This window comes from Amblyraja radiata, chromosome 10 (genome assembly GCF_010909765.2).
Source record: "Amblyraja radiata isolate CabotCenter1 chromosome 10, sAmbRad1.1.pri, whole genome shotgun sequence".
In the NCBI taxonomy this organism is placed as follows: domain Eukaryota; kingdom Metazoa; phylum Chordata; class Chondrichthyes; order Rajiformes; family Rajidae; genus Amblyraja; species Amblyraja radiata.
This window is the reverse complement of record NC_045965.1, coordinates 34658911-34684318: the sequence shown is the minus strand read 5'-3', so window position 1 is coordinate 34684318 and position 25408 is coordinate 34658911. Positions and strand designations below refer to the sequence as shown.

Sequence of the window (25408 nt, the reverse complement as noted above, 5' to 3'; positions counted from 1 at the left end):
TAGTTTAGGTTGCTCCATTACAGGAAGGATGTGGAGCCTATGCAAAGGATGCAGAGACGGTTTGCCAGAATGTTTCCTGGATTAGCGGGTCCAAGGTAACCTGATTGAGTTTTTTGAGGAGGTGACGAAGGTGATCGATGAGCCCATTCATAGACTGAATCATACTATCCTGCTGTAGACAAAATGTGTAGGAAGAAACTGCAGATGATGGTTTAAATCGAAGGTAGGCACAAAATGCTGGAGTAACTCAGCAGAACAGGCAGCATCCCTGGAGCGAAGGAATAGGTGACGTTTTGGGTCGATGGGCAAAGAAACCTCTTGATTATGAAAAGGAAACAGCTACTGATCTGATTTGATTATCTGCAACTAATCAATGTTTGCCTATTGTTGGCAGTGCAAGGCAGTGTGATAGTTCTTCAGAAGGCCATTATCATCAATGTTTAGCTCTTGTTTGGAGCTTATTGCTTATAACACACTAGTTCTTGGCTTTGTAAAACCACGCTGATCATTGTGTCCATCCATAAACTTCTCATAGCATGGACATTACAGTACAATTCCTCATTGCACATGTGCACGGAATAGTGGTATTTAGTGATCAACTTTGGATTTTAACTGTACTGACCAGTGTATAAAAAATCAATAGACAATAGACAATAGGTGCAGGAGCAGGCCATTTGGCCCTTCGAGCCAGCACCGCCATTCAATGTGATCATGGCTGATCATCCCCAATCAGTACCCCGTCCCTGCCTTCTCCCCATATCCATTGACTCCGCTATTTTTAAGAGCCCTATATAGCTCTCTCTTGAAAGCATCCAGAGACCCTGCCTCCACCGCCCTCTGAGGCAGAGAATTCCACAGACTCACCACTCTCTGTGAGAAAAAGTGTTTCCTCGTCTCCGTTCTAAATGGCTTACTCCTTATTCTTAAACTGTGGCCCCTGGTTCTGGACTCCCCCAACATCGGGAACATGTTTCCTGCCTCTAGTGTGTCCAAGCCCTTAACAATCTTATATCAATGTGTTTTGCTAAGGAATTTCTGTCCGATATCAGGTGCTATATACTCAAAAAAACATGTTCTGTCCCAAGACCTTGGATTCATTATTCATTCTAGCTTCAATCAGTCAGGACTAGAGTTCAGTGTCTTTAGTATTTTTGCTGCAAGACTCTCGTATTGTGCTAAATATAGAGTTGAGAAACTTTGCAAAATTATAGCCTGGTTCCCAGGATCCCAACTGGATGAATGTCACATGAATGTGAATTATTTGGAGGGATCTGCTTAGGTTTTTATGCAATTTGAAACCATGGATCTTTGATCTAACCTGTTTCTTTAATAGCTTCCTTCAGTCTGCAGCACCTCAGGGCAGGTTACATCAACTACGTCCAGTGCATACATAACCAGATGGAGCCCACAGCTGACCACTTTATGGTATCTGTTAGTGACGCTGTACATCAATCCATGGCTGTGCCATTTTATGTCATCATCAACCCTATCAACGATGAAACGCCAGATTTGCATCTGGGAAACATCACAGTGAGTATGGACATAGAAACAAAAACAATACGATTCATGCTTATTCATGATCTGTGCCAGTTAGTTCAGACTTTATTTTGTATTTTATCCCGCATAACAATTTTCGTTATTTGTAACAACGCACTGACCATTTGGTTGCCATTAATCTGAAAATCAAGCCACATTTAGTTGTTTGAATTTATGGGGAATAAAATTCAAATTAGTGTCACCCAGGGTACATTGGGCTGTGTGTGTCATGTGTCATTGGATTAGAAATACCCAATAACTGCATTTTCACTGTGCTTATGACGAGAAGATGGTGGACTATATGTTTCCCTTATACCTGCATATTTAGGCAAATTATCACTTTTAATGCTTTTCTCATATTTTACATAAAGAAGTAAAAGTGGAAATGTAAGATAATGCTAAATGATGAGATTAATAGAGCTATCTCAGGTGGTGAGTAAATATGCCAAACTTGAATTTGGTTAAAAGCAGCCTGAAGTCCCTGTAATTTTTTGAAATTGTTCAGGATACACAGAGTTATTATTGGTATCCTTGCTAGCATTTATCCCACAACCTAAGTAAATTAAATAATGTATCTGGTTATTAACATACTGCTACATGTGAGAGCTTGCTGCATTCAAATTAGGCTTTTAATCTAAAGCATTATCCAAACATTAAGGGCAGTTCATTGTATGTACATCATGAGGTTGCACAAAGCACAATATTAAAATAATCTTTCATAAATATGGAATATGTTTTTGTACAGGTGCCTAGTAAAATGAGGAATTGGTTCAGCTATGATGTTTCCTACATTCCTCTTCCAGCTGATTAATTATACTAAATGAGTGAAATTCAAAGCAAATCTCTCAGACACCTTCTCCTACCAACCCCTAGACCATGACCCCACAGACAAATACAAGGCTACCATCTCCCAGACCATCTCAGATCTAATTCATTTTGATGATCTTTCCTCCACAGCCTCATGCCTTATAGTATCCTGATACTATATTGCCCATTTCTATTTTGTTCTCAAAATCCATAAAGAGAATAGGCTGGCCTATTGTTTCTATCTGCTCCTGCCCCACCAAGCTCATGTCCAAATATTTTGATCTATCTTGTTTCCCTTGACCGGTTCCTTTCTACTTATAAGCTCTTCACCAATTCAATAACTTCCAATGTCTTGCCCCCAACTGCCTCATCATTACCATGGACCATTCCTTTACCACCTTCATTCCCCTTGAAGAAGACCTCAGTGCCTTCTGTTTCTTCATTGAACAGAAGCCCACTAAGTTCCCCTCAATTAACACTCTCCTCCACCTGGTGGAATTATATACACCCCCTTAACAACACTTCTTTTGACTCCTCACACTTTCGTCAAGTCTAAGGTATAGCTATAGGCTCCAGACTCTGCCACTCCTCCCACTCTGCCTCTTTCATGGGAGCCATCCCTTATTCTACCACACCTGCTCACAAGACAAGGCTTTCCACTCGAGAACATCTGAAATGTCTTCTCCCTTCAGTAAATGTGGTTTCCCTCCTGCTGTTGTGTATGGAACTCTCTCTGTATCCCGCAGCTCTGCTATTGTTCCAACACAAATGGCCACCCCACCCTTCCCCAGGCACTTCCCCCAGTAGCTTTGGGAGATGTGGCACTTGTTCCTACATCTCCACTGACATTGTCCAATCCATTCAACCAAAATATGTTCCTCCAATAAGCAGCCCAAGCAAAATAGATTGGAGGAGCAGCACTTCATATTTTGCTTGGGCAGCTTACAACCCAATGGTATGAATATTGATTTCTCTAACTTCAAGTAACCCATGCTTTCTCGCCCTCTCCATCCCTCCCCCATCCGAGTTCTCTGACTAGTTTTACTGTCCTTCTGATTAATTTTACAGATTGTATACCTCGTTGTCACCTTCTCCTTAGCTAACAATTTACCATTCAACATTTCCTTGATCAGCGTCCCCTTTGATCTCTGTTTTCACACCTTGCCCTTCCATATCTCCATGTGTTCCTCTCCTCTGACTCTCGACCCAAAACATCACCCATTCCTTCTCTCCAGAGATGCTGCCTGTCCTGCTGAGTTACTCCAGCATTTTGTGTCTATTATTCATTTCCTTTCCTCATTTCACCTTTCCAAATCCATTACCTCAGATCTCATTTGACTGAACTCCACTTGCCACTTTTCTGCTCACCTGACCAGTCTTTTCTTTCTCATATTGACCATGAAGCAAATTCTAACATAAACATTAATCCTCATTGAAGCAGCCCTTGTATTTAGCTCTAAATTACTGATGTCGAACACCACGTCTCTCGCTTTAAAGTTACTTTCAAGATCCATCCCTTTCTGGTTGCTATTCAGCCAATAGTGTAAAGTTGTGCCAATTGCAACCCATGACCTTTAACTGGATCCTTATAGAAATGTGAAGTTAAACATAATTTATACATACAAATGGTGGCAGAGTTTGAAATTGAAAGTCAAAGAAACTACAGAAGATGAGAATCTAGAATAAAATAGAAAACATTGGAAATGTGCAGCAGATACCAGTGCTGACAAAGAGTCTCTGACGAAACATTCAGTCTGTATCTCCTTCCACTGGTGTGGCCCGACCTGCTGAGTTGGGATTGGAAACCTCTTCTGCTAATAGTTGTTCAAACTAAGTTGAGAAAAAGCTGGATAACTTAAATGTTCCAATGAATTTGCTTTATTTCATGTTTTTCCCAAGGACAACGCAGTTTTCTATATTTTCATAGATTCATATTGAACAAGATGAACAGTTTTTTAAAAAGAGCACTAGTGCCTCAAATTCAAAAGTCTTGTTGACATGGCTTGATCCAGCTCTGCTCATTCAGACTCTACCCTCCCGTTGAACTTGCACTTCCTCTCATTCTGACTATTTTTGCATTCACTCACCCTTCATTGCACTATTTTTACTGCATATTCTTAATAATCTTACCCTCAAGCTGTCTCACTCTCTCTCTTTCTGTCCCTCATTCCTTAAGGCTCTCCTTAAAACTAGTTTCTTTATTAAAATATTTTTGGCCTAGAATTTTGTTTGGCATAGTAACTGTTGTCAGCAAGGCTATTAGCTTTCAAAACTAAATTAGGCACGCCATAACCTCCATGTTACTGTTGTAACTTGTGAATGGTCCAGATATTCTTCCAGAGGCATTAGTTGATGAGTATTTTTGAAGAAACTAATTGCGAAGGAAGCAGCGTGCATTTATGTTCCTTCTAAATTGTGCATTCCACCCACCATAATGACAATTCCTCCACCCACATTACTACAACTCTCTGGAGAACCACGAAACTGTAGATACTGGAATCTAAAGTAATGCACAAAGTGCTGGAGCAACACTACTAACCTGCTAAATTACTCCAGGACTTTGTATCATACCACAACCCTCCGTCCACCATATTGCTGGCCACAAATTTGCAAGCCCTGCCAAATAGCTTATAATGCATGCTGAAGAAACTAACTATCAGTGTTATCAGTAAATTCAAGATATGAATTAAACTCTCTTTTTAATGCAGATATTAGAGGGCGATTTATGTGAGATTGGCCCTGGAGTGCTGAATGCTGCAGATATGGATGTTCCTCGTGATACACTGATCTTCTCTGTGGTTAGCCCCCCAGCCCATGGAGTGCTTTTGAATGGCATCTATGGCACTGATATTGCTGCGTACAGACAGATGAATGCTGAAGTACTACATCACAGTTTGTCAGTACACAACTTTAGCATGGATGAACTCAAACAAGGTCTGTATACAGTGTGCTGCAGATGTCCTCTGCTGGACATCCAGTATAACTACATGACTCTTTATCTTCTGTGGCAAGTTTATTTGTCAGTCAAGGTAGAAAATGTAGTAAATCTATACTACAAAAAGAGTAATACTACAAAAAGAGTAATACTACAAAAAGAGTATTATGTAATAATAATAATAATAATAATAATAATAATAATAATAATAATAATAATAATAGCAATGAGAATAAATTATTTAGAAATTTGTTTATTCGTATCTTATTCTTGAGCCTTTTAGTTTAAAATCCGAGATGGTTATTTATCTCTAAAAGTTGAAGATCATTGTCAGATATGGTGTATAAGATGACTTATTTTGTTTGCTTATTTGTTAATATAAGAATTATATATATTACTGGATTAAAGTTAAAAATGGCTGTCTGACGTGTTCTGGTCAAACATTACATTTTTTATGAACCATCAGATATTCTGAATTTCCTTTGGGGTGAACTGATGCCAGGAGATTATTTATTCTTATTAAATAATTGGGAGCTACAGTTAATACTTTAACAGAACAGTTAAGACAGGCAGCAGGAAATAAACAGCATTAACCAGGTGTCTGCTGTCAAATATTACCTGTGCCACATTATTGTCCAGTGCTACTTCAATCAATGAAAGCATGAGATGTATAGTCTGAGACATTTAAAGCACATACCGGGTGAGTAAAGGCAGATGAGGATTATATTTTAGGAAGCAAAGAAAATCCACATGGAAAACAGTTGGTTTCATTATTGATCCAATTATGTTTATTTATACATTAAGAACAGAAACTTTGTTTTTTTTTCTGGTGTATTGAACTTGCACAAAATGCTAACCATATTATAGCAAATTTTTACTAATGCGTTTAATATTTTATCATGACAGTATCTATATTTGTATTAATTTAATATCATAATTTAATTGTAGAGATAAACATCAATGTGTTTGATATTGGATTGCGAGTGTAAAGGAACTAATTTGAAATGTAGGCTAAAAGTAGAAACAAAATGAACCTCATTATTGAAATAGTAGTTGCATTAAAAAAGACCAAGAATGATGTGCATCCATGTGTAAAATAGGATTTAGAGTGTCAAAGAGATGGGCACTGGGAGTAAGAGATACTGTATCTGCATTTTATTTTCATGCTTCATAAAAACGGACAAGGGTTTGCTTTGTATCTTCCAATATTTGGACAGTAGGACCCAATTCCTACAATCTCACATGTCTTCACTCAAATTGTCATTCATCTAAGGTGTGGATTTTAGCCTGTTGTTCAACCAGACAAGACTTGCAGTGTGGGCAATCCTATTCTCAGCTGGCACTACATGGATGAATTTTCCAGAAAGATCATGACTTTTTTCTGCCTCAAGCCCGGAAAAAGTGTCCATTTATAACTTTCCCTCTCATTGCCCCACTAAGAATAGCAGTTCAAGATAGAACATGTTCCCAGGGATCACGTTGCATGTCCTGGATTTTAAGCCTCAATTCCACACTGACTATTTTTATTAATGTACCACCGGACCTCTGGGGTTGGTCACTACTGCACTTTCATGGAAAACTCATAACGTGAGATGCATTTACCACTGTGAACTTGCACAGTGGTGTGAATGCCAACACTTAAAGATAACTGGCTTCAAGATGAAAGGTTTGCTAAAACAGTCAATAGGGAGGGGGGGGCGCAAGATGAACAACCACAGAAATGCTGTGGACATAAAACTTTTTTTTTTTAAAGGTTTACTTTATAAAAGGTAAGTTTTTAATTTTTTTTAAAGGGAAAATCCCTGAATGGAGGAGATAATTGAGAAAAGCTATATATTAATGCTAAAGGGCCTGTCCCATTTGGGCATTATTTGCGCGTCACGCAGATGGCGCGCAAAGATTTTGTACATCCCAAAATCCTGGGGCGCCACGCGCGACCGCGCGTCACTGCCTACATCACCACGCACCATGCACGCGTAATGCGCACCATGCGCATGTAATGCCTACCTTGCGCGCATCACGTGCGCGGCACGACGCACGCGACGTGCCTTGTGACGCGTAAATGATGTTGCATAAATTACGTGCAAATGACGTCCAAGTGGGACAGGCCCTTAAAATGGACTCTCTAGCAGGAAATGGAGTGACCTGGACACCCATACTACTGAAATGTGCAATAGTGGGTTCTGATCTGGATTTAATGGCGCTGTTCTTATTTGCACTACACAGCATCTGTCCCAAATAAAGAAGCATAGCTTGAAAATAAAAATAAAATCAAGATACTGGAAATCTAAAATAAAAACTGAAAATGCTGGTTGGACTACATCTGTGGGAAGAAAAACAGAAGTAATGTTTCACGTTGAAGACTTTGTGTCAGAACTGGGAAGACACATAACTGGAAAGTCTTCCCTCAGTTCTGAAAATATGCCTTTGACTTGAAACATTTACTCTGTTTGCCTTCAAACAGATGTGGCCTGACCTGCTGAGCATTTCAATCATTTTCTGCGAGAAATGAGAAATGCAGCTTAACTGACATAGGCAGTGATGAGCAAAGTGACTACACTTATGAATGAACATGAATTAACTTTGTGGATCCAAAAAAAATTCAGCTCAGACAATACCTGTCCCCAGTTTACCTGAAGACTATAATATCTACATGTAAACTTCCATAACTCCAATTGGATACTTCATAGGAAATCATTTTCGTTGATTTTCGTCTTAATCATTCAAGATAACTCATCTTTATTGATACAAGACATTTGACTAAGTTTGTGAAAACAATCCTAGACTTTTTTAACATCCAAATTTGGGAATTGCCATTCGGAGAGATGGGAGATGAAAATGGCTGTTGCTGGAGAAAGCAGTAACTGTAAAGCTGCATCATTTACTGAGTTAATTTTCCCGGAAGAACCTACATCTGAGAAATATTTTCATACAATTGCACCAATTGTCAGAATCTGCACTTCATGCTTTGCCGAACTTCCAAGGCCACACTTTACTAATACCGTTGAATATTTTCTGCTGTAAATTTTTCAATTGATATCACTCTCAACTAACTTCTTCAAAAATTACCTAACAGATGATATAAAAATAAAATCATAACATGGCACCTCCATGATTAATACCCAAATAGTCTTCCAACTTTGTAAATCAAATTTAATTTGAGACATTATTTCATGATATTTCTATTAAACAATATCCCAGTGCTTTGTGGTGTACATGTTCTGCATGTTTATAGCGTCATGTGCACTCATTGACTCAATGTAACTTTATTTTGCAGGGATGAAGCTCGTGTACATGCATGACGACACTGAAACCCTGACGGATTGTTTTACCATACAATTGTCAGATGGCAAGCACATGGTCCATGGGATAGTATATATCCATGTTATAGCAATCAATGATGAGAGGCCAGTTATTATAAAGTAAGCATCAATCCTCTGGTGAGAGATCCACAACATGAATTGCTTGAGTAGTTTACTCCAAAGCACTGAGGAAGCTTGTTTTTTGGGTGGTCCGAAGTGATTGGTATGCCACTTTTTGAAGTTTAATGTAGTTTTTATTTTCTGTTGGTTGGAAGACTTGGATTCTTTTTGCTTTGGAGCTTATCATTAGAACCATTGCGTAATGCTCATAGGATAGGATAAATGTTTCTCACGTATCGGTTAATTTAGCATCAATTCATGAAGTTTAAAACATTTGCAATGACTATCATTGGTAAATTTGTAAAAATGGTGAAATATATCGAACTAAGGGCATTATGGAATATAATGATATCAGGTTGGGAAAGAGACTATGCAAAACACACATTTTTGTATTTTCTTAATGATATTAAAGGACAATGTTGTCTGGGCTTTCTGATTTAGCTGTCACTGCGTAACATTTCTTATTTTATCCCTTTGTGCTCAGGTTGATGGTTTCAGTCACTCTTTTGGTTCAGCAGTTATGTGAACTTTGCAGTGTGAGGCTCAGCAGTACAGCCAAGAATGTTCCAAGTTCCGGTGCTGAGTTGGCTGATTTCAGCTGGGGTAGCGGTGATACAGTTGGCTCCAGCACCCTGAGCTCGGAAGGAGAAAATCTGCTAAGCTTTCCATTTTGTCATTGCTTTCCAACAAAATCTGGAGCGGTTCTTGGTAATCAGTATAGCCTGTTGATGATATACACAGAATTCAATAACTGGAACTCAGTTTTCAGACATTAACGTTTTGATGTCCACCATCCATAGAATTGATAAATGCAAGCAATATTTGGTTTGTTAAATTGCTTTGCTTAGATTGTGACGTGGGCCTTAATGTAGTTGAAGACAGAATGTGCTCACAACAGCAAAATATTTATCTTGTAGGATTGTTGGATGGCATATTTATGAAAATGTGCAGGTAATCTTCAGTGGTTAAAACCATATAAGATAATCAATAATAGACCGGCGATTGTGTATTCCTCTGCTAATGCATTCCTTCCTAAATGACTGAAACAATGGATGGAGTTACATTGATGGTTGTGTGTTTGGTTTGGTTTCTCTCCTCTTCAGGAACACTGGATTAGAAGTCGAAATGGGAGAAAACAAGGTGATATCCAGTGTGGTTTTAGAAGCTGAGGACAAAGACACACCACGATTCGAGCTTAACTATATTATTAACAGTGTGCCTACATTTGGACAGCTGCAGTTAAAGGTAAAACCTGAGACAATATTTCAAGATATTCCCATATGCTACACATGGAAGGAGTTCAGAGAAGAACTAATTCCTGGCTTTAAATCACTGCACCATACAGGAACTGTGATTATTCTCTTTAGAAAAGCAAAGCGCATTAATCATTCATGGACAATTATTTTTAAATTGTGGTGGGACCTGAGGGGAAGATTTCCACTGCTTCTTTTGTGCAGCGATTTCTTGCAGTTGATGAAGGTTCCTTGTGGTCAGTAGTTTCAAAGAAATTAAATAAATGTTTAGGAGGAAAGGCATATCAGCATGTAGAAAACACAAACCAGAGGCAGTCTGCATGAAACGATGTAACTTCCTTTATAATACTGCGGCCACGAACAGCTTTGTTGTCCTTAACCCATCCTTCCTTTAATATGTTCACAACAATTGGGAATCTGGTGTAACAGGAACAGGCTTAATAGTTCTGACAGTGCTGCTACTACAGCAAAAGGATGAAACTTAGCCTTCATAATGACCTCGCCATGCCTTTGTCTCAGATCCAAGGACAGGATTATCATTCAGTGTTGCATTCCTCTGTCAGAAGCAGCACCACTAGGGCACATGTCCAGCTAACTAGCGAGATTGTCACCATTCATTTTAAGAGTTCAAGAGACATTTATTGTCACATGCACCAATTGGTACAGTGAGATTTGAGTTACCATACAGGCAAACGAATAAAAAGATCACAATGCACGATAGAATTTAACATGAACATCCCCACACAGCAGAATCAACATTTCCCACTGTGAGAGAAGGCAATAAAGTTCAGTCAGATTCCTCTTTGTTCACCCGTGGTCGGGGCCTTTGAGCTCTCAGCAGTCGTCGCTACGGGCGGCACGATGTTTCAGGCCCTCTCGCCGGGAAGATCGGAGCTCCGGCGTCAGAACAGAGAACACTCTCAGTGGCTTGGAGTTTCCGAATCGGCCACTTCCTACTGGAGTCCGCGGCTCCCGAAGTCCACAGGCCGAGCTGGGCGGAGAGTCGATGCTGGCGACCCCTGGCAAGAGGTCCCAGGACTCTGCGATGTTAAAGTCAGCGCTGCCAGTGGCTGGAACCTCTGCAAGCCACTGCTCCACGATGTTAAACAGCAGTCCCAATGCTCCGGTGCTCCGGCGATCCCCGGTAAGGCATCGTCCCGCTCCGCGATGGAATCCAGTGCTGTGCTGCTGCTGAAGCTCTGGCCAGTCTCCGGCAGAAAAGGCCGCGCCAATCCAGATGGTAGGCCACGAGGGGGGGGGGGGGGGCGAAGATGCGACTCGGAGAAAAGACGTATCCTCGACAAGGAAGTGACTGAGAAAACGGTTTCCCCTTCCCCCTACATAAAAAAGACTAAGAAGCCTCCAAAAACATACTTTTGACACAACTAAAAATAACAAAAAGGGTGAAAGGACAGACAGACTGCTGGAGAGGCTGCCGCGCGTGGCGCCACCTGATGACCCGATGTTTTAACAAAGCAAATTAAGGTATTGTCTCACTTCACTTGTAAACTAAGCCTATTTGTGAAAATACAGATTGAAGTGCCACTGAGTGGGAGAGCCGCAACAGTTTTGTTCTGGGCTTCAGACGAATGAGACCCTTACACAGACACCATTACTTTGTATGTGTTAGAATCAATAATTCCAGACTGTGGTGCAAGTATATATGCATAATAGGCTACAGTAGGCTAAGGTAGTAGGCAGTGCAACTTTGAAAATCAAAAAACTACAGATGTTGGAAATCTAAAATGAAAACAACAAAACATGGAAACACTCAGCAGTCCAAAACCATCTGTGAAAAGAGAAACAGATAAAGTTTGAGGTAAAGAACTCTTCATTGGAATAAAAGGTTTTGATTTGAAACATTATCTTCATTTCTCTTTCCATTGGTATTGTCTGAACTACTGCTTGTGTCCAGAATAATCTGCTTTTACTGCTAATCTGCAGTGCAACTTTGTGTGATCTCCTGGTGTGGTGTGAGCTCAAAACATCAAATCCCAATATGGCAGGCATTCTGGTAGTGAGGGTGTGAATCCCTTCCCCTATTGTCCAGCCCAAGGAAGAAAGGAGAAACTTTCATTGAAAAGAACAACGTCAGGGTGGTCCTTGTGTAATCTGTTGTGCTTCTTGTCAAAATTTTAAATGCCCCAAATTCATCAAGTAAAGCAGGAGTATGCAGCGTGTCAGGATATTGCCAGCTCCTGCAAAGAGAACCCAGTGAAGGTTGCATCAGCCGTATGTAATGATGCCGTCAAAACATACTGAGCAGCCCTCTTGAATATGTGTCATAAAGATAGAACTTGGGTCTACAATTTTCAGTGGGCCATATACCATCGGAGTTTAACATTTGGGTTTTAGATTATATCTTACCATGTAACACGTAAATATTCCACCCTATGATTAAATTTCTAGTCCTACAGTGTATGCCTTTTATCTGTGTTAACTCAGTGTAAGCTTGGCTCTCCAGCTGTGTCCATCTGAGTCATCAGATTTTGTGCTCAAACTCCTCTACAGGATGAGTGCATTGTCTCAACTCTCTCATGCTGATGAAGGATTGCATTGTTTGAATGGCAGGTGTAGCCAAGATAGGCTTAAAAAAAGCATATCCCAAAAAATTAAGTTCTTGATCAAAGGGTGCTGAGAGACAGGAAGGTTGAGGTTTGCGATTTTTAAAGAGAAACAAATGGCATTAGGAGAGTTGAATTTGAAAGAGGTAAATATTGTTCTCATATTCAAACATAAGTACGTTTGCTCTGTGGGAGTATCTTCAAGGCACAGAATCCAACATTTCAAGAAGACGAATCATTAGCAATTTCTTAAGGATAAATAGGAATGGATGTTAATGCTGGTCTTGTCAGATGCCTACGCCTTCTGAATTAATTAAAATATATAATCTAAGTGCCTTGTTTCCATTGAATGTCAATGGCAAGTATTGGGAATGAAAGAGGGTTAGTTAACTTTAATGTAAACAGATGTAAAACGGCATGCATTGTCAGCAAAAACACACAACTTGCACATTCAATGAATTGTACTGAAAAAGCTGAGTATGGACACGAAAGAGGTTTAAGGCTTACCTCCTTGTGGTCTTCACACACATGTCCAACAAATACAGAGATAATAGATATTTAACTAAGGCATGCAGGACATTGATCGTACACAGCAGGTCAGATCTCATCTGTGGGAAGAGATGTTAACTTTACAGGTTGGAGATCCTAAAGGGCCTGTCCCACGACGATTTTTTCGGCGACTGCCGGCATCATTGACTGACATATCAGGTCACCGAAAAATTTGCGGCATGATGCGCCAATGACATGGAGTGATGCGGCATGATGACGTATGACACGCAGTGTTTTCTCAAATGTTGCAACATTTTTTTGTCGCGGCTAGATTTTGAAATGTTCTAAATCTTTCGGCAACACTGATATGACGCCAGCAGTTGCCGAAAAAATTGCCAAGTGGGACAGGCCCTTAAGTGTTTTTGTTTTAGATTTCCATCAACTGCAGCTCTTTTGATTTTTACTTACTTGAGAGATTGATCATATTGCTCCGGGAAGACTTTACGCTCAATACTGTGTCTGGTTTTAGTTGTTATGAAAGTAGTGAAATTCCTAAAATTTGGATGAAATGGGAAAAGGATCACGAGGCTGATCCTCAATGGTTAGGCTCTGGGACAGTATAAGATTAGAGATACTTAGACTGTTTTGGCATTGAAAAGAACTGAGTGAGCAGTATAATTTTTGGGTTATAATGTTTGAGGAAGAACATAGTCTGGGAAATAACTGAGGATCAAAGGTATTCTAAACTAATAATATGAATCATATTTGGAGTATTTTTCAAATGAAGAGCATTCGGTGTGCAGAATGGATGTGCAAATGGTAGTAAAAGCAAAATGTATTGAATCTTTAAGAGACAATTAGATGCTATAATGGAGTACATAATGGTCTCAATGAATGACAATGGGTTTATGCCTTCCTTATCTGTGACTATCTTAGAAATTACTTTCTTAAAGGTGTGACATGAAACAGAGGTCCTGTCTACTTGCTGAAGTGAATCTGAAAACATATATCCTACTATCAAGATTACTGAAAACAGACTGGTTACTTATTTAATTGCTACAAAGATCCAACTTCTAAAAAAAATTATGTTGGTGTAAAGACAGTAGGCTCACTGTACATCCACTGTAACCAATACTTTGAAATGCACCAAAAACGATTTTCATTTCACCTCTGTTGCATTCAGGTACTATCTAAATGTTCTATTGTTGTATTTCGTAGGATGGGAACGATGCAAAAGAGGAATTGGCCACAGCCTGCAATTATTTCTTAAGGGTTTGACAGTTCCATATGGAGCTACTGGCGTTTACTGTTAGGGACCTTGGCACTTTCACACACAAGCATATGTGAATGTGAAAGTCCTGACTTTTGTCTTTAAATTCTGCTCTGACTTGCACTCCTCATGCAACGGAGCTTCCTGCAGTTTCCCGGCATATACATTGGGAAATCTGCCTTCTACACTATAATCGTTAAATATTATGTATCACTTTTTTTTATGTATTGTTTTTCAATATTTTTCAGAGGCGTTTTTAAATGTTTTTTGAGTGTTTATTCAAAGGATGGCTGGTTCAGCCAAGAGGGATGGCTAAACCGACTGACCAAGCATCTGTGTGAATGGCAGGGCCTTGCCAATAGGTTAAAGCTGGCTGTGCTGAGGAAGGTCTTATCATGTGATTTGCTCAAGGTCAGAGAGTGAGTTTAACACATAGGCAAGCGTTCACTCTCCATGGCAGAAAAATTACAGGCTTCATGGTCAAGGACTAAATACAACTATGGCGGCATGGTGGCGCAGCGGTAGAGTTCCTGCCTTACAGCGCTTGCAGCACCAGAGACCTGGGTTTAATCTCAACTACGGGTGCTGTCTGTACGAAGTTTAGACCTTTTCCTGTGTGCTTAGATTTTTTCCAAGATCTTTGGTTTCCTGCCGCACTCCAAAGACGTGCTGCATGTAGGTTAATTGGCTTGGGATTGTATACTTTAAGTGTAAAATTGTCTCTAGTGTGTGTAGGCTTGTGGTAATGTGTGGGGATTGCTGGTCGGCTCAGACTCGGTGGGCCGAAGGGTCTGTTTCCGCGCTGTATCTCTAAACTCAAGTAAACTAAATAATTATCCAAGCTGCATAAAATAATTGGGTATTAATCTGGTTCATTTATTCTTTGAATAGACAATGATTGAATGGATTAGACTATACCCAGGCATGAATTTTAGTCAAGAAGATATTGATATGAATCGACTCTGGTATCTCCACACCACCGTTGTGGGGTCGACGGGACGTGACAGTTTTCGTTTCCACGTTACAGATGGGGACAATGCCTTACCTTCACAGAATTTTGAAATATCGCTCAAAAACATGAAGAAAGGTGAGAAAGTTAATAATACTGGACAGTCTTTTAAACTGCTATCTCAAAATGTTAATATTAAAATTTGTCTTAGAATTATTGGAAAAAGATTCTGTTTGAAAACTAAGAATTTGGCCAAGAACATTTGCATTTGTAGAAATAGAAAAATAGACCTTTCCTTTACTCAACCTTGACTACTAATGATTCCACTAAATTGTGCAGAGCAGCACAGCACAGGATCAGGCCCAACCTCAACCAGTACCCCATTCCTGCCTTCTCCCCATATCCCCTGACTCCCCTGACTTTAAGAGCTCTATCTAACTCTCTCTTGAAAATATCCAGAGAACTGGCCTCCACCGCCCTCTGAGGCAGAGAATTGCACAGACTCACAACTCCCTGTGTGAAAAAGTGTTTCTTCATCTCCGTTCTAAATGGGTGAGGCCCTCTATAGTGGTGTCATCTATACATTTGTAGATGGAATTAGAGCAGAATCTGACTGCACAGGTGTGAGTGTATAGGGAGTATAGTAAGGGGCTGAGAATGGATCATTGCAGGGCACTGTACCATTGCATGGTGGTGACCATTATTGTAGAGGATGCATTGTTGCCTATCCTTCCTTACTGATTGTGGTCTATGGGTCAGGACATCCAGGATCCAGTGGCAGACAGGGGTGCTGACCCCTAGGTCCAGTAGTTTGGAGATTAGTTTGATTGGGGTCATGGCATTGATCAAAGTAGAACTATAATCAATAAATAGCAATCTGGTGTAGGTGTCCTTGTATCTCTAGCCAGAGATGAGTGTAGGGCCAGGGGGATGGTGTCTACTGTGGACCTGTTGTATGTAAACTGCAGTAGATCAAGGCTGGCTGTGAGGCTGAAGTCATTGTGTGCCATGACAAGTCTCTCAAAACACTTAATGAAGGTCGATGTCAGAGCCACTGGATGATTGTCATTAAGACACACCACTATGGTACTGGGTTGATAACGGTCTTCTTAAAGCAGGTGGGGACCACAGAATAGAGTAGTGAGAGGTGAAAGATATCTGTTGCCAGCTGATCCGTGCAGGTCCTGTCTCAGCCAGGGACTCCACTCAGTCCATATGCTTTCCACAGTTTCACTCTCAAGAAGGCTGATCTGACATCTGCTACAGTGATCTGCTCAAATGTGGAATAGTAGCTACATTTTAAAGATTCAATGATGAGGAGAGGTTTCCTGGAATAAAACAAATGTTGGGAGCTCTTTGCAGCTCATGCACATCTTTGGAATTAATTAATGTTTCAGTTCAATGAATTCTACTGAGATCTGATGATGCCACAGGTGATTCCCATGTGGGATCCTGAGGAGACGGAGGTAATAAAGTTTGAAAACGTTTTCCTTCACTGACACCAGCAGTAAATTTCCCTTGCCACAGGATGACTCCCTGCGTCCTTATACCAGACAATGCAATTGTATGAATGGCTGATGCTGATAATGAGCCAGTGAAATCATTTCACTCTAGATATTGGCTTGTGGACATTTCAGCACCAGCAGTCAGGATGGTGCAACAAAATAGTTACCGTTAGTTCTGCACCAGTAGATCTTGACATCCCTCCTGTGCCTTCTTCCCTTTAATGCTTTAAATCCCTTACCAATAGCCTTCACTTGATGCCTGAAATGGCAAGCTAGCTTACACTTGGATGTCTTTTATTGCTTCTTTTGAACATTTACATTTAACGGTTCCTTGTCTGCACTCCACTCTGTTCTTGTTTGTCTACTTATAAATGCTTCAATTGCAAGTCGCTCTGCGTTAACAGATGATATTTGAACATTTTGTTTCTATATAAACATTGCCCCGTCTTCTGTACCTACCTCACAGCACCACTCCGCAATGCTCATCCAATACTCCACCATAACCACCACAAACCACCTCTTAGGATGTCTGACTGCTGTTGCTTAGCCATGGTTCCCTGCATCACCATCTTCACCCTGCATTTTATCAGGTCCTTAGCATCTTTGTTTCAAGTCCATAATTTTTACACAGTGCGTGCTTTAATAAATCAATTTTGATGAAAACTTGTTGCCATTTAAGAAATATATCACTAGGTAGATTTAAGTCCCAGATGGGTTTGTCTCCCCCTTTAAGTGTTGCAGTGCATATGCATATATAGTTTTTATGATAGTGTCAATTTTCGTGCCAGTGCTTAGCTGGTAGCAATTAACCTGTTGATTTGATGTTGACTGGTGTTAGTGGTGTTGAAAAACATTTACAGCATGTCCCTTGGGTACTGGCACAGGAAGGAGGCTCCTACTGATTTCAAATGGGATTGCAGATCATAAGGAAAAAGAGTCAGTCAAGTTACAATTCTTAATTTTATTGAGAATTTTAATAGAAAGATTAAACAAGAACTTACCATTTGAAGTTTGATCTTTATTTTATGAAAAGTTGGAGTGAGAGGCTACGTGAAGAACCCGCCAGCCCGCATGCACCTCAATCTTCAAAGCAACTGTATGAAACCACAGACCACTTGCACCAAATTAAACTATAGAAAGATTAATAACGCTTCACTTACCAAATGATCTTTATGAGATCCAGGATTGGGAGTGGAGAGGTAGTCTTTCACTCCAACTTCTCACAAAATAAAGATCAAACTTTAAAATATAAGTTCTCGTTTAATCTTTCTATTTCATATCGAAGTCTCATGAGAGACTGCGTGAAGCCTTCAAAGCTCTGTGGTTTCATACAATAAACCAATCTGCATGTGCTAACACTAAACATAAATGGTAGAAAAGACATGGGCCATTAACAACATGATGCTACATTTACATACATGTACATCACCCTTAATTGGACCACAGTCCCAATTGCCTTTGGGGTAGACAATAGCTCATGCAACATTGTTCAGAATTCTATCTGCAACCGTCCAGACATGTTCAACAACATTTTTTAACTTCTGAAAGTGCGCTCATCTGAGCCTCCTGCTGTTGCAAGAAAGGGATCAAAGGGGATTATCCATTCTATTGGCTGCTGACGAGCCAGCAGCCCTGGTATAGTGAGACTTGAAATGATTTGTATTCACTCCTGCTTTCAGCTGCTTACACTCTATCCATCTTGAAATAGTCTGCACTAACAATCTCTTGTGAAACTATTATATAACTATGAAGAAACATTTCCTTCATCTCATAAGTTCTTAGTAACCTCAGTGTACCTTTTCACATAATAATCACCCCTCTGATCTGGTGGGTATGCTGTCAACTCCATCTTGTCCCCAACCGTTCCTGTTTTGCTTTATGAGTTCATTCACATAAAATGCTACTCTCTTGTCAGATATGACTGAGAGATCCAGACGGAGATTGTATAAAGACTGTGCTCATCATGCTGAAATCAGTGTTATAAGTAGCAATGTTACAACATTTTGAGATTTTAAAAATCAAGTCTGCAATTTATCCCATCAGATAAAGCATAAAAAGAAGTTTAACTTGACACCTAATTCACGTTCATATCTCAAGTATTAAAAAAGTTATGGCCATTTTCATACACGGAAATTAGCATCTTGTTCCATATTGATTTTCTATGGACATAACAAAAAAGCTGTGATCGTGGACAGTCAAAAGCCCATAACTTTCTTAAAAATTAAGAGAACTGAATGAAATTTTCAGTTATCATAGATTGAAGCATTCTGAAACAAATATAAAATAATCTTACTTGGATGACCTGAAATTAAAGCATATAATTAGTTAGTTACCCAATTGTAGCTAATTTCAAACTTCAATTACTAGATCTAAACATCTATCCATTTCTTAATAAATGATTAACATTTTTAAATAGCCTAAGTGTCCAAATAATATTCACAAATAATTCACAATAAAACATGATTTTAAAATCTCATTTACATTAATTTATAGGCCAAATGGAAGGAATTTAGTGTTCAATTGCTGTAAATTAAAGTCCATTTAAATCAGCTTTCTAGTGGGATCCTGTGAACGCGTTGGTTTAGAACGTTCACATTGCGGTAGATTTGTACCCTCAAATGCCCAGAAAAATACTGCGGGATATAATGGGGCCCAAATTAGCTACTCGCAACATTAAACTTTGTATAAAGGGATCTTAAGAAGCCCTTTTTAACGTAAAAATAAACAGCCTACCTTCCGTTTTCCCCTGTATGAGATCCGACCCATTGTCGGCGGTCGTGGGTTTAGAGGTTAATTTTTAACCTACTATAACAAGTAAAGAAAACCTTTACAACTAAAAATAGCTCCAGCTACGGAATCTTCTAGCGATTTTTCGTTAATAATTAACTAGGCTGAAAAACCTCGATTTGAACAGCCTAGGGAAAATCGCGTTTTAAACCCGCCCCCCTCTAAACTGCGCCAAAATCGCGCACACGGGCTGGGACAGATTTTCAGCGATCTTCAGGTAGGCTTTGCAACATACCTATTATAAGCATGACTAACTTAAGAGTAACTGCTCCAACGTTTGGGATACAGCTGATGATAATCTGCATAAAAATTTATACTGATTACACATTCCACACTACTTTGTATCTAGGCCTTAGAGTGTTCATATAAAATAAACCTTCCATAACCTTAGTCAACAGTGGGTGAGAACCAATCATTTATTGTCCCAATTATAGTACTAGATACAAGCAGTACGAGCAGTGTTAATTGCGCTATAACATAGTCGCTTCTTTTAAATTCAAACTGAAAGAAAACCACAAACCTCTGCTACACCTGTTTTATAAGTAGCTCACATGTGTCTCTTCACAAAACTTTCCAAACAACCATCCAGTGATAGATGCACGAGAAATAGGTTGAACTAGCCACCGCTCGTGTCTTCCAGCAAATATAGGAGCTTCTTTCAGTGGACTTATTTACAATGGAAGCCATGGTTGAGTAGGCCAATTTGGCACTACTATAATTCATGTTGTCTCGTCTTGAATTATCTTAGGAGGCATCTACTGGTAAATACCATGAGTCTTATCTGGGGTAGGGTCCGAGATATATCTGCAGAGTTTATGACAAAACCTAAATATGTAATAGATAATGCTGGCTCCAGTATGGACTTTCCTGGATGAATAACAAACCCTAGATATTCTAGGAGCGCCTTGGTTGCTGAAACAGCTAACTCTGTGACACCTGATCTCTTCCCTACAATAAGCATGTCCTCTATAAACTCCATGACAAAATGTCCTTTAGATCTGAGCAGGGCAGCATTGGCTTTAGAATCTTTGTAAATAGCCTAGGGCTGAAGTCAACCCCTTAGGTAGAGCCAAAAATGTCCACAATTGGCCAAGCCAGATAAACTTCAGATATATCCTGTGACTCTCGTCTGTTGATATGGAAAAATATGCATCTTTGAGATCGTTTGAGGTCCTAAAGCAATCCTCTGTAATCAGCTATTTTGCTGAATGAAAAATATCCATCTTAAAATGGTTATATTCCAGGCACATTTTCAGACCAGCCAAATCCTAGATTTGGCATCCTCCACTTATCTTCAACCTTGAGAAGATATTAGAAATATATTGTTTCTAATATCTAATACCCTATTGTTCATGTGCAGACTGCTCATCCTTTTGTGAAATTTCTCTGTTTCAACTTGGATAGCCATAGTTTCCTCTTTAGACCATATGTACGGAATTCTAGGCTTCTCTTGCCGCGGAGGAAACTGATCAGCCAGAAACTGAATCTATAATCGTTTATGATTTGTAAAATGGAAAGATCGGAGGTTATCTGTCCCACCTGTTGTTGAACCGTCTCAACCTATCTCCGACTTGAATATCGTCAGCACATCTCATGCGACTAATGGAATAATATTTGCATACCTCAACAGCCTCCACCTCATTGTCGCTTTGCTGTCCATGACAAGACAGACGGTGGCTGTAGATGTGATCAAGGCAGTTTCTAAGAAAGCACTTGCTAGGAAAAACCACCAAGGCTGCCAATAAAATAATAGACAAAAGGTGATTATCACCCCCCGCCACCAATATCCAGCAACACCTGAGACTGACACCAGCAAAAATGGCCTTAGGCGGATAATCAATAGAGTTAACTGACCCTAGACTTTGCTCTGTCCCCTTGGCTCGGGCATCGTGGCCAGCTGGGAAACAATACTGAGTATGTGGAGTACGCTGCCTCCATGGTGAGCGCTGAAAATCTGCGAAAAAAAAGCCCTCGGGGCTTTTAATTGTGATGGCCTGGTGCTCCAACCAGCCCCAGTGTAGTGGTATCTTCCACTAGTTTGGTAGGGATGATATGCGTGCAGGTAAATGGGAGTCTTACCCACAAAGGATGTCTTTACCACACCCACTGCATCCTTGAATTCCTCTTGCAAGTCTTTTACTTGCTAGCCCAAGTCTTCTCCAAAGAGATACTTGCAGACTGCACATACTAGCCTTGCACAAAATTAGCATATATTGGGTTGATCTCAGGCCTATACCATCCTAGGACAATTGAGTTTAAACTGTGTATTACACAAAAGTGCTAAGGAATCTACTGCAATTCAGACAGCTGAGTTCCCTCCACCGACCTTGCGAAGACCGTAATCCATCTTTGAGAATACTCTGAACTTGCTGGAGTTTAAAGTCTTTTGACTTTGTTTTGCCCTACAGATGGTGGCATTAACCTATGGACCTCCAGTGTCTGGCAGAAATCAGGACTAGCACATTCTTTCCAGCAGTGTCCTGCATGATCTTCTCAATCAACTGATGAGAAGTCAAGTAACCAATGCTACTTGCTAGTTCTTCATCTAACGGTCCTCCTATCCCCGAAGGGTTGGCAAATTTAGTCACAAGTGCCAGCAGATCCTTATAAGACTTGGGTTGAAGCATATCATCCACTTGATGTGGGAATTCGGGTTTACTGTCAACTACCTCACAGTCAGAGTCTCCTCAAATAATCCCCAAAACACCCCTCCTCAGATTGGTGGATATAATTCAACCCTGAACCAGGTATTGCTGCTGCAGATATCTGACTGGAACTACCTGCCTTGATCGCCAGTGTGCGGAACACATTCCCTTCGACCAGCCTCTCAATCAGGTTTTCCAGTATTGAGAGCCAACAGATGATATCCTTAATGGATGTTGAGGCAGTACCTTCCTGCCCAATATTGTCCTTTTGGCCATTTTGCCATTTTGGCCTTGGCCTACCCTGAACTTGGATCGCCAAACTGCTCCCTTACAGAGCTTATGCTTTATAATATTTATTTATTTACTTTTTACAATGTGAACCTGCAAGACAGGTAAATTGCTACATGCCCGTTCGGCCTTTACTGCTTTACCTATCCCCGAGAAGATGGCAAATTATGTTCCAGCATGCTGGCAATTCTATTTAGCCGAGCTGAAAGAATTTAGCATTTGTTGAGGGATTCCTCAAACTCCCTGCCTCTGAGCAGGAGATCTCTTCAAATATCTGAGTTTAACTGCCTCTATCAAAGCAATGCACTTTCCTCACTCTTGTGGGCAGCCTGATAACCTCAAGCATAGATGTTTAGGCAGTCCTTCTCTGACCAATATGATCCATTTGCATAGCCAGTTTCGAGTTGGTCTACCTGGACAAGCTGCTCCTTCTGGAAGCTTTCACAGAGGTTGCTGTGCAGGCCAACCTGCCAGCGTCTCTGAGCCCGGGTCGCCAACCTGCTCTTTTTCAGAGCCAGTGAAAGGTACTAGCAGACTATGCTGCCAATGTTTCCGAGCTCGGGTCGCCAGACTGCTCCATTTCTGAGCTGTCACGGAGGTTAGTAAGCAGACCTTACCTGCCAGCATCTCCGAGCCCGGGTCAACCTCCTTATCGGAGCTTCAGCGTAGTTCCTTTTGCAGGCCGTGCCTGTTCCCATCTTCATCCCCATGCTTGCCAACCTGCTCCCTTTCAGAGCTTTAAAAGGACATTGCTGTGCAGGTCGCACCTGCCAGCTACTCCGAGCCTGGTTTTACAGGCTGCTCCTTCGGGGGCTTGGTGGAGCTTACTGTGCAGGTCGCGCCTACCAGCTTACTCCGAGGCCGGCCGCCTGCTCTGTTCCGGAGCCTGAATGGTGGTAGCTGTACAGGCCGCGTCTGTCAGCCTCTCCGAGCCTGCTGCATCTATTTTCGGTGCCAGCGGGCCATTCCTGAAGGAAAAACAGCTTACCTGCCGGAGCATTTTCGAACGGCTCCGAATCCTGCGCCATGCGTCGATGTATTGACGCGTATGCGGGCTGGTGGGTACTTCACACAGTCTCTGATGAGATTGTGATATAAAATTCCTAATCAGTTGTAGGTATTTTGGTAACTTTTTTTAATTAAAAAAAATCAATAATCTTTCATTTTTCAACAATATTTACCAATTTTATTATTTTAGCTATCTTTTAACTAGCTTTAAGATTTTACAGATAGCAAATCTCTGACTCCTGTTTTACTAGCAATCAGAAACCGTTGGACCATTTCAAAAGCAGGACCTGCCCACTGTGTTGCAGAAGACCAGATCACTTGCCCATGCCTTGCAGGTGGTCAGTGAGATTGTCTCTTTGTATCTGGACCTAGTGAGTGTAGATGTGGTCATGCTTGCAAAATCTGGCCCAATGTCATCTATTGTTAGTGCTCTGCGGTATTTACCACAATTTTCCATATGCTCCCACTACCTTTAAAGAATACGAGACCAAGTGGTCTCCCCAACTCAATACGAGACTCCCTTTCACACGGGAGGCTTGGTCCTCCAACGCAACCCATTTCCCCCAACACAATATTCCACCACTCACCCAAAGCCCCCACGGGAGGCCTATTCCACCACTCACCCATTCCCCCAACACAACCCGTTCCCCCAAGGCAATATTCCACCACTCACCCATAGGCCCTAACTGTGCAGGGGCGGCTCATTTCCCCTTATTCACCCTCCCTCATTTTAAACTTTAAAAAAAATGCTGCATGGAACAAAAATGGATTTTGTTGCTACCACGACTCAGTAACCTGTGATTGCAACATTGTTGCGGGCAGGGCCAGCAAGGATTTGGATTTTTGATACTGAGAAGTTAAGTAAAAAGTAGAATTTTTAAAGTTTTGAATGTGAATAACTTGTAAAATCTACCATCAATCTGAACAAAACTTGATATATCACACCACAGGACAATGATGAGTAGGGTGATAGTGCTATCCTGTACGGTTTTGGTGTAATTCAGGGTATGAATCGCATGCACGCATACACGCAGACAAGGTGAGAGTTTTAATAGTATATAGATAGATGTATGAAGAGCTTCTCTTTAAATCCTCCACCAAAGTCTACACAGCAGTGTATGAAAACCTTGGAGCCTTCTAACCTGTGTGTGCTCCTCCCACCCTGTGACTCAGAGGTCAAGCTGATTTCTTAAACAACACCATTGCTTGCTGTGCTCACAATGCGCCTCATTTTTGAGTAGTGCAGGCTGATTTTAAGTCGTCTGAGATAGTGTTAAATGGAGCTAGACACAGGATATTGCCCTCTTGTTTAGGTGTCCAACTAGTGAATAACACTGGCTGCACACTGCTATCATGCAAATAAGTATGCAGCACAAATTTGGCGCGCAGCCTGCTTCGGAAGCAATGGACCCCTCACCTGCTTTGGAAAGTAATTGAATTCAGTTCCTGCAGTATCCAAGCATTTTCAACATCGCCCATCATGCCCGTTGAAATTAAATAATTAATTAAAATAAGTTTTACAGCTCCTGGCAAAATATTTAACTAAAAATGATAAAACATCCATTTGTGTTAAACCTTAAATGAAAACTGCAATCTTACTACCGAAGTGTATTAATTGACACGGATTGTACATTGAGTTTAATTGATTTAAATTAATACAAAAATATGCTATCATTGTTAATCACCAGATAAACTGCATTGGTTTATTATTTTATGAAGTGCTTCTGACAGGTACAGTATTCTTTGTAGAAGTCAGCTGAAGTGGAATTAAACTACTTATCACCAAGTGCTGTCATCTCAACTGTAACCAAATGAAGTATTTTCTTCCTAGCATTTGAATAAAAAAACAAAATTACTGATGAGATTGATAATGAAAATCCAATGGCATTATAAGGATTGGAGCCAACATCTGAAACCACCATTGTGTGGGTCTTGCATAAATTACCATTA

The 25408-nt window shown here is 40.5% G+C and overlaps 1 protein-coding gene across 1 annotated transcript in view; it reads left to right on the top strand.

Annotated features, from left to right (window-relative positions):
- LOC116977779 (FRAS1-related extracellular matrix protein 1-like) overlaps positions 1-25408 on the top strand; it is a 161810-nt gene that overhangs the window by 90104 nt on the left and 46298 nt on the right. Inside the window, exons 19-23 of the mRNA XM_033028527.1 lie at positions 1334-1530; positions 5052-5277; positions 8556-8700; positions 9804-9945; positions 15168-15363. Coding sequence (XP_032884418.1) covers positions 1334-1530; positions 5052-5277; positions 8556-8700; positions 9804-9945; positions 15168-15363 — 906 coding nt within the window. The remainder of the gene's footprint in view (positions 1-1333; positions 1531-5051; positions 5278-8555; positions 8701-9803; positions 9946-15167; positions 15364-25408) is intronic.